Raw genomic sequence first — 15,307 nt, forward strand, 5'->3', positions numbered from 1 at the left:
GCTTGCTATTGCAGGACATCCAGAACTAAAAAAAAACAAGAAAAAGAAAAGCACTCTACCTGTAGACAGGCATCCATATTTCACCTAAAAATTTCTCTATCAAAATGTGTTTATAGGTGAGCCAACTGCATCCTTTCCCCATTTGTCTAATTTCCTACTGCTATTGGCCCTGAAACTCTCTGACATATGAAACATTGATTCCAGTTGCTAGATCTTGGAAACAATGATGGAAATGGTCCAAACCATATCAGGATATAGAGACCCTGGATAATACAGTCCAGCTACTTTTGAAAGGGCATGTATATACTGTTTGAAGCAGAGTGACATGCTTGGGAACACCTAAGACAGTGTCAGGGCCTGGATGGACGAGGAGAGTAGTGTCAGCCGGTGGCCCAGGAGGCACCTGAGGGGGAAGGAGACTTTGAACCAGGTTCAGACAGGTGGGACAGAGAGGAATCATCAGCAGAGACTGAACAGGAAAGGGAGAGGCTTGAGGGAGCCACGGAGGTGATAGAGAAGGAATAAGGGGTGTCTTCTGCTCTGCCATACAGAACTGATTCATCTCCTTCCCTTTCCCCATTCTCGAGGCAGGAACAATGAGTTGAGAAAAGGCTGGAACAATTAAGAATGGAGGTATAAATAGGGGATGAAAGGGGCAGGAATTTACTTTCTGCAACTGACCTGCTTATCTGATGGAAGTGCCATGTGATGTCTCCTTGGTTACTGAGCTATGAAGTTGATTACTCTCAAACCCTGCATTTTTCTGCTTACATGTTGAACCACAAATGGAAGGGCTTTTCTGGCAGCCTTACAGACAGAGGCCTTTGAGTCCATGGGTCGCTTCTCCAACTACATTCTTTCTACTGTTTGAAGCAGAGTGACATGCTTGGGAACACCTAAGACAGTGTCAGGGCCTGGCTGGATGAGGAGAGTAGTGTCAGCCGGTGGCCCAGGAGGCACCTGAGGGGGAAGCAGACTTTGAACAGGTTCAGACAGGTGGGACAGAGAGGAATCACCAGCAGAGACTGAACAGGAAAGGGAGAGGCTTGAGGTAGCCATGGAGGTGATGGAGAAGGATAGGGGGTGTCTTCTGCTCTGCCGTACAGAACTGATTCATCCCCTTCCCCTTCGCCATTCTCAGTGCAGGAACAAAGAGTTGAGAAAAGGCTGGAACAATTAAGAATGGAGGTATAAATAGGGGATGAAAGGGGCAGGAATTTACTTTCTGCAACTGACCGGCTTAGCTGATGGAAGTGCCATGTGATGTCTCCTTGGTTACTGAGCTATAAAGTTGATTACTCTCAAGCCCTGCCTTTTTCTGCTTACATGTTAAACCACAAATGGAAGGGCTTTTCTGGCAGCCTTAAAGACAGAGGCTTTTGAGTCCATGGGTCACTTCTCCAACTACATTCTTTCTGTGGTACCCCTGTGAGGCTCAGGGTCCCAGTTATGTTGACCGTTGCCTGCAGAGCTGGCAGCCTCCCACCTTTTTTTAAACACCCACCCTTGTGGTGTTTTCCCTCAGCCTCCTCTCCTCTGCCCTCTCCTTGGGAGTCCTCCAGGAAGCTGATGCTGCTGACCCTGGTTTCCGAGCTGCCCCCTTACCCCAAACAGGGGTGCCCCTCCTAACACTTCCCCACTGCTGGGAAGCACCCCCTGGCTACTCCCAGAGACACCATTCATCTGGAGAGCATGTGGCCACGGCTGTGGAAACCTTTGGGAGACCGAGTCACAAGAGGGCATGAGAGGAGGGAGGGAAGGAAAGAGGAACAGAGGCCAGTGTTGTCTCTGGTACCCCTGACCATCATTCAAGGCACCCCAGTGTAAGGCACTGATAGGCACCGTTATGCCGTCCAGATGTTTTTGGTCTACAGCTTCCATCATCCTTGATAGCAATGGTCTGTTGCAAGCTGGTGAGAGCTGCAATTCAGCAACATCTGGAGGGCCACAGATTGATGACCCCTGGTGCAAATAAGAGTGGGGTGCAGAATAAGGCTCCATCTCTAGGATGATATAGATCCACTAGGGGTATGTTAGGTATTAGAGACCTCTGAATCTGGAGCAGTCTCTACATATGGCAGGGTGAGTCACTTCCTGGCTCCCTGCACAGTCTTATGCCGATTGAGTTAAGAGATTCCAGAAGTGTAGAAATCCAGGTTTATACTGGAAATTCTAAAATTGGTTAGAAGTGTCTTTTTGTGCCTGGAATTTCTAGTGAAATGCTCATATGATTTTCAGTTTGGAGCACTTTTAAATGTTCTGCTTCCACATATAATGAACATCATAAACAAATACGTACATAAATGTAGACTCCTCAAAATGAATCACACAAAACATGACCCATGATTTAATAGAATTACTGTTACCATGAAATTCTCACTTTCCATTCATTTCTTAAAATAATCAGTACATATAGGGGAATGGTTGGGTTGGTAATGAACAAGGAGTCAGTTCTTGACTGGCTTCCTTGAGGTGTGATGACACAAGCTGGAAACTGAATCTTGAGAGTGGCAGTGGGCAAGCAATCTTTGGCCGTTACTACTGGATTCTTACCTTCTTCTTCATCCGTACCTAAACATAAAATATCTTTATTGCCTGGCTCCCTTCATTTACTTGCGCAAATTTTTTGAAATGGCTCAGCCTCTTTGCTAGTGCAGTTAGGCATATAGTGAAGCCAAAGTATCTCAGATACGATCTGCTGCAATTTTATGGCTGTCTAACATGAACTTAATAGACGGTCACCCAAAATAGGGACATTATGGCTTGGGGCATGGTCAAATCTGGAGCACAGCCCTGCTGGATAGACTCATGGACTTATTATAAGACAGCTTCTCAATTTTTTTTGTTCCTTTTCATCTCTTCTGTCTGAACCCCATCATCTCCTCCTCAGGAGAGGTTCAGGGCCTCTTGGGAAGATAGGGGGCATTTCTTTGGATGCAGGAGAAGAAGAGAAACGGAATGTATAGGCATTCAAAGTTTTTGCATATAACCCATGGTTTCTTAAATAAACATAATCCCGTTTCATTTACATCTCATATGCAACTATGCTGGATATCAAGAACATAGATGATAACACCAGTGACCCCCCCCCCCGAGGGGACGCAGGGAGATGCATAACCCTAAACATTTTGTGAATCTACGTTTGGCCTTATTAAGGGGCATAATTTCAATATGAGTAAGAAAATGAGAGTACCACTAAACATTTTCTCTCCTTTTTATAAAATAAGCACTGGATAAGACAATTCTCTCCTGTTATTTTCATCATTTCATTTCACTTCCCTTCTTGAAAAAACACACAGTGAAATTACCATGCCAACAAGTCTACAGATTCTAAATACAGAAATGACAAACTATACTGTTCTTTACATCTTTCTCCGTATCAGCTGCTCTCTGTTATTCAGCTCAGGCCTCACCACAATAATGTAGCATTTAGGGGAAAAGATGCAACCCAGCAGCCCAGCACTGGAAGCCAAGATGGAGAAGATCTCCACAGCCACCATGTATTTTCCTCTGGTGCTCAAGTATGTGGGAATAAAGGAGAACCAAACACTGCAGAAGACCAGCATGCTGAAGGTGATGAACTTGGCTTCATTGAAGCTGTCAGGCAACTTCCGGGCTAAGAAGGCCACAGTGAAGCTGATAATGGCCAGGAAGCCCATGTAGCCTAAAACAGCATAGAACATGAGAACTGACCCTTCATTGCATAAGAATATAATTTCTTCAGTCAATGAGTGCATGTCCACATCTGGGAATGGGGCAGAGGTTGCCAGCCAGAAGGCACAGATTCCTACTTGAATCACAGAGCAGGAAAGGACAATGGAGTAAGCCAGTTTTTTGCCTACCCACTTCCTGATTGTGGAATCTGGCTTGGTAGCCATGAATGCCAAAACCACTGAAATAGTCTTGGCCAAGATGCTGGAGAGGGCCACAGAGAAGACAATGCCAAAAGCTGTTTGTCGGAGTGGGCAGGTTGTCTTATTAGGCATTCCAATGAACATCAAGGAGCACAGGAAACACAAGAAGAGGGATATGAGGAGAATGTAAGTGAGGCTTCTGTTATTGGCTTTGACGATGGCAGTGTCCCGGTGCTTAATGAAAATGCCAAGTACCATAGCTGTGATCAGAGAGAATAAAAGCGCACAGAAAGTTGAAACAATGGCCAAGGTTTCACCAAAGCCTAGAACATTAGGTTTCTTGGGAATGCACTCATTCTGCTCTTGATTTGGATATTGATGCGAAGGACATCTGGCACAGATTTCCAATCCTGAAAAAAGGTGGTATGACAATTGAAAATCATCCAGAATATGCTTATGAGAGGTTTTTTTTTAAAAAAATCCTCTTACCATTGTGTTTTCATGAGGAAAAGTTTCAAAACTTCTAGTTGAAATGCTTCTGGCCTAGAAGCTTTGAAAATAAAGTCTCCAAAGAACCTTGTTCTTAGAGAAAACACCACCAATTATTTTCCATCCTCCCTTTGCCCAAACCTTAATTTCTTCCAGGGCAGAATGCATGTACAAATATTATGTCTTGGTGCATCAAAACAGACCTGGTGGACCTACACTCATGGTTTCTAACTTTAAAATATGTTATTAAAATGTGGCAACACAGAAGTGAACCCCTGGCAATTGGAAACTTCATCAAACATTATAAAACATTATATGCAATAATGTTTAGAAAATCAATGTACATAGATACAGTGTTGGAAAATTATAGATTAATCTCAGTTCCTTCACTCTTGAAGGTTAAGATAATTTATTCATAATTTATTGATAGCATTTACTCGGAATGAAGATTATTCTACTATTGTTACTATACAGAGCAAACCCCATTGCCAATTTGCTCATAATATACTAAAATAGCTTGGATATGGTGATATGGCATCTCTCACCCTTCTCATTTGAGAACATCCCACGAGGACATGGATCACAGTCATAACAACAGAACTTCTCCCCCTCCTTCTTTTTCTTCTCATAACCAGGAAGGCAGTTGGCATTACATAAGGAAAGGGGTGGCACCTATCCAAAGATATGTGAAGAGGTCAATATTAAGAAAATGTTTTAGGGGATTCATCTAATATCAGGTGATCTCCCATTAATAGTAGGATCCATATGTGCCCAGGTGGCACAAATAGTGGGAGAAAATGTTACAGTTTGAAGCATCATGGAAACACAAGCAGATTATAATGTTCATACCTAGATTGACCATTCATGCAACCATCAGATATTTTGATCTAATACTACTACTGGCTATTTCTTTTGATGGAACTATATCCTTGTGCCCTTTGCTGCAGGAATTTCACTTGATGTCCCCTTAGTCAACTTCAGGGAGTTGGCGTTTGGAGTTATTGAAATATTGTAGTTCTGCTCCTATTTGGATGCTCCCTACCACTTATACCATTGGAATATGGTGAAGATGAAGTGAAGATGCTGGGCAGATGTATTGGGGTGGTGATGGACTGGCTTTAGAAAACCACCTTCATGAAATGGAGGGAACTGCAATACAATGCGTACATAAAATAAATTGGAACTTTTTGTTCTCTACAAAAACAATTCATAAAGTCTGGTGTCATTTTTCAAAAACGAATATTTCCAACATTTCCCTCCCAATGTCTTATTTTTTAATGTATGATTTTGTAGGCAACTACTTCTGAAAAGTTATGGATGAAGGAATTGGAAAAATATGTCGAACTATAGCAGCAAAGATCTTTTTAATACTCTCAATATATGCAAAATAGCCTCTTCATCCTTCATATACAAACAAATGTGAGTTAGCAAATATTGGGTTAACAATCCTGAAAGCAAAATGGATGTGGGCATTAAAATATTCCAGAAATGTTTATTAGTGTGAAACTGAAAGAGAACTATCTTAAGTCAATATTGCAATGGTACTTAACTTTACACAGAATTTACTTACTTACTTACTTACTTATTTATTTATTTATTTGACAGAAACAGGCATTGTTTGAGGTACAATGGATTTAAGACAACTAATAAATGTATTTTGAAATTTAACATAATAATGCCATTCTAGACTGATGCACTGAAGGTTTCTCCTTCGTAAGTCAGCTGTGGTTGAGGTTTTCCCTGTGATGTTTTCCTTTACCAATATATATTCGCAAAGCTGGAGCAATTATGTTGCTACACTTAGTTCCAGTAAAACTGAGATCTGCTTGTGAGGATACTGATGCCTTCAATGCAGACGTGTACCTAGGCTCCCTTGTGCTCTTGGCAAGGAGATATATCAGTGCCTCCAAAGTCATGAGGGATCATGGAACAGAAAATTGAAAAGTTTCCATCTTGTCACCAAAACTTTTTCCTTGGCCATCAGTTCTGCCTCATGCCCTCTTTGGTCTGTCTGCCTGCCTTCCTTCCTGCATCGACCCTTCACCCATCACCTTCCTTCCTTCCTTCCTTCCTTCCTTCCTTCCTTCCTTCCTTCCTTCCTTCCTTCCTTCCTTCTCTTGCCACTCTCAATCTCCCTCTCTTTTCTTCCATCCAAGACCTGCTTAGCGCTCTGTTCAAATTTATAATAGTGCCAGAGGCCCACTGGAGATGTGGAACCACACAGCTGCTCTGATGGCCAATGCCAGCAGCTGGATAAACCCACCAAGAAACTGAGATGAGCCTGCATGCCTTGCCCAGCAACCCATGAAGCCTATGGAGTACATGAATGGACCACTGGGCTCCTAGCATGATTTTTGGGGAGGGTCGCCATGGGCCTGGGCCCATGGCAGGGGTCAACCTGACAAACACCTCCTTACACCCCTGCCTCTATCATTCCAACTCAACAATAGTGTTGCAAGCGGTATCAAAGAAATCTATCTCATACTATCTCATGCTACTAACTGGAGAGCTGCCTTGGACAAACAAGCATGTTGGACATGTTGTCTGATAGCCATTGGTCCTTCTTGGTGTGACATGTCTTCTGTGCATATTGCTCTTTTATGACATGGTTCATTTGTTTATTTATAAAAAGAACTATTAGTAGCAGCATTATTAATAGTGGCAGCAGAAGTTGGGCAGCACTTCCCTTTTCACCTCATGTGGCAAAATTACACGCTCTCCCACTTGTGTGCAGTGATTTCCTTACCTGAGTGAAGTCTCTGTGCCATTGGATTCTGTCTTCATTAATGGTGAGCTCTTTGCCCGGATGGGCCTGGGGATCCAGCCTTCCGACTTTGACCCTGATATATGAATTATTTGGGAAAGTGACCAGGTTTGTAATATCAAAGCCAGCTGCTAATTTCCCATGTTCATTTAATGTAATTTCATCCCCAGCACTGTTGTTGAATGAGATTCTCTGCAGCAATGAGTGGAGCTAGGTGGAAAGAGAATCGGAAGAAATAGAAAATATTGTAATTGACTTATAATGCTAAATAGCTTTCCTAGAAGGATTGAAGTTATTTTCCTCCAGGAGTTCACCACTTCAATTAGCAATGGAGAGAATCCAAATTTTAGTAGGAGATACAGGAAAAGAGGGATATCATGAATTAGCATAAACTCAGCAGCCAAGAGACCTCCAGGAAGATACATAATGGAGGCATAAACCTTTAGGCCTGCTAATTTCAGATCACCCTTTGTAAATCATTAAGAAATGGAAAGGATTTGAGTTGATGTGCAGGATACTGAATCAGCCCTGGTCATGCTGGTCAATCATCTCTGGTGGGCTTGGGACAGAGGCGAAAGCTGTTTCCTGGTCCTGCTAGATCTCTCAGCTGCTTTTGATACTGTCAAGCATGCTATCCTCCTGGAGCATCTTGGAGTGCTGGGAGCTGGAAGCACTGTTATGCAGTGGTTCTACTCCTTCCTCCTGGGTCATGTCCAGAAAGTAGTAGTGGGGGATGAGTGTTTGGACCCCTGTGAGCTCACTTGTGGGGTGCCTTAGGCTTCTGTCATCTCTCCTATGCTTTCCAGATATATTTGAAACTGCTGGAAGAAATCATTGAAGGTTTGTGCTGGGTGTTCACCAAAATGTGTATGATACTCAGCTCCACCACCTAGCATTTAATTCATAACCCGTGAAGGCAGTGAACATCCTGTTAGGGTGTCTGAAGACAGTTAGGGGGTGGGTGGTGGCTAATGGATTGAGATTCAATCCCAACAAGACAGAAGTAGGGTTTCTGGGGGACAGGGGGCAGGTAGATGTGGGGGATTCCTTAAGCCCTGTGGCCTTAAAGGACCAGGTGTGCAGCCTGGGAGCCATTTTGAACTCACAGATGTTTATGAAGGTCCAGGTCAATTCTGTGTCCAGGGCAGCTTTCTACCAGCTCTATCTGGTATTCCAGCTGAGACCCTACCTGCCTGTGCACTGTCTCGCCAGAGTGGAACATTCTCTGGTTATCTCCTGCTTGGAATACTACAATGCACTTTATGCATTGAAGTTGACTCAGAAACTAAAACTAATCCAAAACACAGCTGCCAGACTGTTGACTGGGAAGACTGTTTCCTAGTTCTGCTGGATCTCTCAGCGGCTTTTGATACCATTGACTATGACATCATTCAGGACTGTCTAGAGGGGCTGGGAGCAGGGGGCACTGGTGGTTCTTCTCCTTTCTCCTGGGCCGTGTCCAGAAAGTGGTGGTGGTGGGTGAGTGTTCAGACCCCTGGGCTCTCACTTGTGGGTTGCCATAGGGTTCTGTTCTCTCCCTCATGCTTTTTAACATCTATATGAAGCCACTGGGAGAGATCATCAGGGGGTTTGGGTTGGGTTGGGTGTCACACAGCTGCTAGACTGGTGACTGTGAGTGGCTGCCAGGACCATATAACACGGCTCTGAAAGGAACTCCATTGGCTCCAGTATGATTCCAAGCAAAATGCAAAGTGTTGATGCTGACCTTTATAGACCTTATCGTCTTTGGTCCTGTATATCTGTAGGAGCATCCACACCCCAATCATCCAGCCCTGACACTGAATGCAAAAAGTGAGGTTACAGGGATCCAGGCAGAGGGCTTTCTTGATACCCACACCTGCCCTTTGGAAAACCCACCCATCAGATGTCTAGGAAATGAACAACAATCTGACTCTTAGAATACATCTGAAGGCAGCCCTGTATGGGGAGGTTTATAAAACTTTTTTATAAACTTTTCATATCTTGTTCTGTTTTAATTTGTTGGAAACTTCCCATAGTGGCTGGGATACCCTAATTAGATGAGCGGCATAATAATAATAATAATAATAATAATAATAATAATAATAATAATAATAATAATAATAATAATAATATTTTATAGTTTGGAATCCCTGCATTGCATTGAACACTGTAAAATGGCATCATTTTCCTCTGTAGTCAAACAGCATGGCTCTGTTTGCTCGAGTTACCATAGAAACCAGACATTTTCATTAGTGCACAATACTGAACACTTTGCAAGGTGAACACTTTATAAGAGGAAACACTACCTGCCAAGGCTCTACATTCTGAGAAGAGAGTCTGTCTCCACCCTTTATCCTTTTGCGGATGGCTTCAGATGTGTCCCTAATATGTAAGGCGTGTGCCAGAGCATAGACAGCATTATAGATACTGTAGCTGTGGCCGGTCATGCTCATTTCAAAATATGGTGTAGGAAGGCTCTCCAGCATCTCCTCTCCAGTACATGTACCCATAATGAGTGCTAATGCAGTGGAATTTGAAAGTGAACAACTGAATGCTTGTTCCCAGAAATCCTTGATAAAACCATCTGCATCTGCCCAGGAAGGCTTTACACTCCTCAGAAAGTCTGAGAAGTCTTGAACATCCTTGGAGTGAATTGCAAAGGAGATAGCACCATGGAACATTTGTATATTAACCTCCCAATTTTTTTCAAAATGGTCTAATATGAAATCAATTTGGGCGGTTGTAATCCATAGTTTTCTTTCAGATTGCTTCCTCTTAGATGGAGGCAACATCAGCTGAAATATATTTTTTATCCCTATAGAGGATAACAGCCATAAAATAGATGTACTTTCTCCATATATAACAACCGTATTTGCTCTGCTTCTCAGAAAAGCAGTGGACAAAATCCTTGTGTTACCCAAATCAAATATGTTACCAGTAAAATGCAGGTGGTATTCAAATTTTTCTGTGAATTCTGAACAGATTCCATTCTTTAAAAGCATTGGTTCAATGATATGTAAGAAATGCTCTCCAGCTTCATTATCTGGAGTGATGAGCCCGACCCATTTCCACCCAAAATGCAGAAGTAACTGGATAATTCCCTTGTACTGAAGATCTTCACTGGGGACCATGCGATAGAAGGAAGCAACTTTGATTTGATCATTTGTGGTTGGTTCAAATGAACCATATGAAATCTGAAAAAATAAAAAAGCCAAATCTTTCCAAGTGGAATCAAGAATTCACAATGCACCCATTTATGCTTTCAGGAATGATGTAATGTGAACCCATTAAGGTGCCCCATTTATAATATTGGAACATTTCAAACAATCTTCCATTAAATATAATATACACACATTAATATACACACATATTAAAATAAATTATCAAACCTTCAATTCTAGCATGTGGTGGGTCACCTAAATTAAGTAATTGGGTATTTGATTGATTGATATTGGAATTGATATTATGATTTGGTATTGATACAATGAGGCGTATATTGGAATTTTGTAACTGAAAACTGCTAAAATTATTTTTTTAAAAAATAATAATAATGTGCCCCATTTATCAAAATGAAACTTTTTGAACAATCCTCCATTAACAATATGATATAAATTTTCTTTAGACCTTATGTCCTTTTATGCAAATTGTTGGGTACTAATATTATACACCCCAAATATATCCATATACTGCAACCCGTTTCCCTTTTCCATTTTGCCACTTCATATTTATGCATCAACAGATTCCTAGTGGGAGGAGAAAAGAGTGAACTACGGCATGAAAAAGCCATTTTTCAATACCTATATTCTACCTGTGGAATCTTGTAAAGACCTAAGACATCTGCCATGGATGAGGAGGTGTCAGAGCTAAGTCCCCCAATGACTCCTCCTACATTTTTCTGAATGCCACATATGTAGTTGGGGACAAAGTGATGTGATTTAAAGAGCAGATCCAGAGTGTTTCGGTAGGCCATCTTTAAATCAAAATAGCTATCATAGATGTGGAATCCAAGAGTGACGTTGGGCAAGATCTTGGCATTCTCATTGATCTCGTCAACAGCAAACACCAAGGCCAGGATGTGTTGGTAGAACTTTTGCATAACCCTGCAAAGAAAGTGCCTTACCATTTTATAGGGAATTAAACACTGCACAACACTTAAATCTGAGGAATACAACTGCCTCGATTAAATCGTGTTGGAAATATGGAAATGGTTTTGTTCCTTTAGAGTTAATGTTTGGATGTCCCTTCCACCCGAATCAATTTTTTTATTTGTCTGAACACAAGGATTGAGAAGTGATCTTCACTTAATAACATTTTCTAACCATGTTGCTTTTTATTACTAGAAACATGTACAGTTATTGAAATCATTACAGCGCCACTTCATCAGTTGCTGTCCCCAGCAACACAAACTGGTATGAAAAGATGAAGATAATGGAATTGGCAGCTGCCATTCTGAGTATGAAGAATGCCGATTGACTAAATGGCTCTCATCCTATTATTGCTATGTGCACTTGAAGCTTGTCCCTGATTGTTTTCAATGTGCTTTAGACATGACTTCAATTATATATAAACCTTCACCAAAGCAGCACAAGCTGGGTTTCATAGGTCTCAGGTATCCCCTTGCATATTCATGAAAGTAAATAGGAGGGCCAGAAGTGTTAGCTGTAGGATCCGTATGTGCCCAGGTAGCACAGAATCAGAATCAGAACTTTATTAGCAAAGCCAACAGGCCACAGCTATACAAGAATTAGAAATAAAATAGAATAAACATAAAGAGGTGATAAAAACAAACAAAAGGAGGTCCGTCAGGTGAACACGTCTGTCACTCAGATGGTGGCCCTTAATTTCACAGCTCTCTCGATGTACCTTGCGACCTTCTCTGTTGTCTGACTGTCCGTATCAGATAAGAGAAAGAACAGTATAATGTCTTGTGGATGGCCGGGGTTGGGGAGAATGAGTGGAGTAATAATCTCATTCCTTAGGTCTTTATAAAGGGGGCAGGATAGAAGGACGTGGGACACTGTTTCCGTGTTACCATCTCTGCATGGGCAGAGTCGTTTTTCAAATGGAGTCTTTTGGTAACGACCTTCGAGTACGGCAGAGGGAAGAACATCCCATCTAGCCAATGTGAAGGCGCGTCTGTATTTTGGGATGGTTAATTTAGACAAATATGAAGCTGGGAAGTCAAAGTGGGCAGGGGGAGAGTAAGTATACCATGGACACATTTTCTTTAGAATAGTCAGGTTGTTTTGCCGTTCAATGTCTTTCAGGCGCTGGCCTATTAGGCTCTTTGCTTTACTAAGGCCCATTGATAGTAAGGATTGCGAATGCAGACCGCATGTAAGGAGTTTTTGATGCACAGTTTTAAACCACATGCTTTTATGAGGGTCTTGCATTACTAGAGACAGTAGACCGGGTGGATTTAGATTAAGGCGGAGCCAATAATTGAATGTTCTTTGCCAGCTCTGAGTTTCTACAGATGGAAGGCAGGCCTCGAGTCGTAAAGCTGCGTTTGGGACACAGGAGGGGACACCGAATATCTGCCTTAGGAATTTAGACTGAACAATTTCAAGACTTGAGCAGTGGTTCCCCGTCCATATTTGTGCCCCATACAGTAACTGCGCCAGAGGTTTTGCCTGAAAGACTTCAAAGGCTGCTGGAATATATCTGCCCCCCTTCGTGTAAAAGAAGCGCGCCAGGTAGCACAAATAGTGGGAGAAAATGATACTGTTCGAAGCATCATGGAAACAGCTCCTAGATAATAGTTGGCCAAGAAAAGAAAAATTGGACCCCATATCTCCATAATGAAAGCCTGCCATCCTAAATTACTGTGGGCAGGAGGATCATGGCTAGAGAGCAAGTGCTGGTGACCTGAAACTGAATGAGCTCAAACATGGCTGAGGTTTCATTTCTGCACCTGGAAAGTGGAAGGGAAAGGGCTGTGGTGAAGACAGCTTACTTCTTCACCACAATTGTGTACACAATTAGCTGCATGGAAGAGCTTTTCAATGTTGAATACAGGTTTGTTATCTGGCCAAGAACGCATTTCTCTTATAACATTAGCAGCCTGCTATTATAACTTTAGAAACTTTTTAGGGATGTAATCAATCAGATTCGGAGTTGCATGCCATGATTGAAGCGAGTCAAATGGTATGCAGTGCACTCTCTGTTCCATCTTTGCTAGATCAGTTTAAATTATTGTGGCCTGAGGATGTAGTGAATGGGATTGGAGAACTGACCTTTGACCATCTTGACTTTAAAAAACTAGTTATATGGGATTGATTGGCAATGACAGATTTGGGTACTATGGGCAGCCTGGGCAAGGCCAAAATTTTGCACCCACTTAGCCCTTGCATGGCCTTCCCAAAGGCTGGTAAAACTGTGACCGGATTAAGGAAGGAGACACAAGGCTCACTCGGGTAGGTTGCTTGAGCCCCCCGCCCAGTTCCCAAATATGTGAAAGTGCTAACTAGGCTTTGGGAAGGAGGCAGCAGGACTCTCGGTCCTTCCGAGAGCCCATGCCTCCTTCCCAAAGCCAAGTGCCTTGCTTTCCAATCTTAGTATTGGGTTTAATCTTACATTGGGTTTCAAAGCAAACCAAATGCTTTATAGTCAGATATAAATGTAGAAAGAATGAATGAAATGATCTTAAGTGCCATTTACTTACTTTGGGCTGTTAATAAAGACTTGAGATGGATGTTCATGGAAGGAAATGCTGGGCAATATGTAATCCATATGAGATGCTATCCCACCAATGATAAGGTCCCCTTGTTCATACCACTCATGTGGAATATGGAGAGGTTTATTTCTGCTGCAACCAACAGTATGTACTTGGGGCACCATATTGGGAAACAGCAGGAGAAGCAGCAGCAACAACATCCTGATCCCAAATATCCTTCTACACCCCGACTCTCATTTGCCTCTCTACAATATTGTTACTATCATCAGCCTGACTTGAACAAGATGTATTTTGAAACCACTGACTCTGCTGATTCTGTACTTAAAGGGGCAGGTATCCACCTTCTCCTTAACTTCAGCACTGCCAAAAAAAGTAATTGAATGCTATGATCTGAAATATAACCAATACAATGAAAAGCAAAAGCTGGCCTCACCTCTTCTCCCTTACCATAGCTGTCAGTGGAACACTGGGGTTGTTTTAATGATTTCAGATTTTATTTTTTATTTCCCATTCTGCATTCTGGAGCTTTTCCAGGTGAATTAATTACCATAATTTTAATAATTATAGAGGAGATATTCACTTTTGTTTGTCACATCACAGAATCAAAGGTTAGGAAGAGACCTCCAAGGTCATTTTGTGCTATTTCCTTCCTTTCCAGAACTAAAAACAAACCAAGAAAAAGAAAAACACCCCACCTGTAGACTGGCATCCATCTTTTCCCTAACAAAAATGTGTTTATAGGTGAGCCAAATACATCCTTTCCCCATTTGTCTAATTTCCTACTTGTATTGACACTCTCTGACATATGTAACATTGATTCCACTTGCTAGATCTTGGAAACAATGATGGAAATGGTCCAAACCATATCAGGATATAGAGACCCTGGATAATACAGTCCACCTACTTTTGAAAGAACATGTATATACCGTTTGAAGCTGGGTGACATGTTTAGGAATAGCTAAGACAATGTCAGGGCCTGGCTGGACGAGGAAGAGTAGTGGCAGCCAGTAACCCAGGAGGCACCTGAGGAGGAAGGGGACTTTGAACCAGGTTCAAAATGGTGGGACAGAGAGGAATCACCACTGGTGAAGGTGAAAGGTGAAAGGGGGATGATTGAGGTAGCCACAGACACTGATAGAGAAGGAGTAGGGGTTGTGTCTTCTCTGCAATACAGTAGTGATCCAACTCCTTCCCATACCCCATTCTCAGTCTCAAAGAGTCAAGAAAAGGTTGGAACAATTAAGAAGGGAGGTAGAAACAGGGTGAAAAGGGCAAGAAATTTAGCTTCTTCAACTGACTTGCTTAGCTGATGGATGTGAAGTGTGATACCTCCTTGGTTTCTGAGTTATAAAGTTGATTACTGTCAAGCCTTGCCTGTTTCTGATTACTCTGATTACGGCGTTGAGCCAAAGATGGAAGGGCTTTTCAAGAGAGCCTGACAGACAGAGGTTTTCAACCTTTTTGAATCCACTGCTCCCTGACCAACTACATTCTTTCTGTGGCACCCCTATGGGACTGAGGAGCCCAGATATGTCGCCCCTT

The 15,307-nt window shown here is 42.2% G+C and overlaps 1 protein-coding gene across 1 annotated transcript; it reads right to left on the bottom strand.

Moving 5' to 3' along the window:
- Nucleotides 1–3,263: 3,263 nt before the first annotated feature.
- LOC309516467 (vomeronasal type-2 receptor 26-like) lies at nt 3,264–11,185 on the bottom strand (the record flags this gene model as incomplete). Its single annotated transcript, XM_082195234.1, has 5 exons — nt 3,264–4,264; nt 4,889–5,015; nt 7,090–7,317; nt 9,957–10,283; nt 10,898–11,185. The coding sequence occupies 5 exons, from the start codon at nt 11,183–11,185 to the stop codon at nt 3,363–3,365; spliced, it is 1,872 nt and encodes a 623-aa protein (XP_082051360.1). The 3' UTR covers nt 3,264–3,362.
- Nucleotides 11,186–15,307: the final 4,122 nt, after the last annotated feature.

Source organism: Podarcis vaucheri, assembly GCF_965113315.1.
Source record: "Podarcis vaucheri genome assembly, chromosome: 13".
Lineage (NCBI taxonomy): Eukaryota > Metazoa > Chordata > Lepidosauria > Squamata > Lacertidae > Podarcis > Podarcis vaucheri.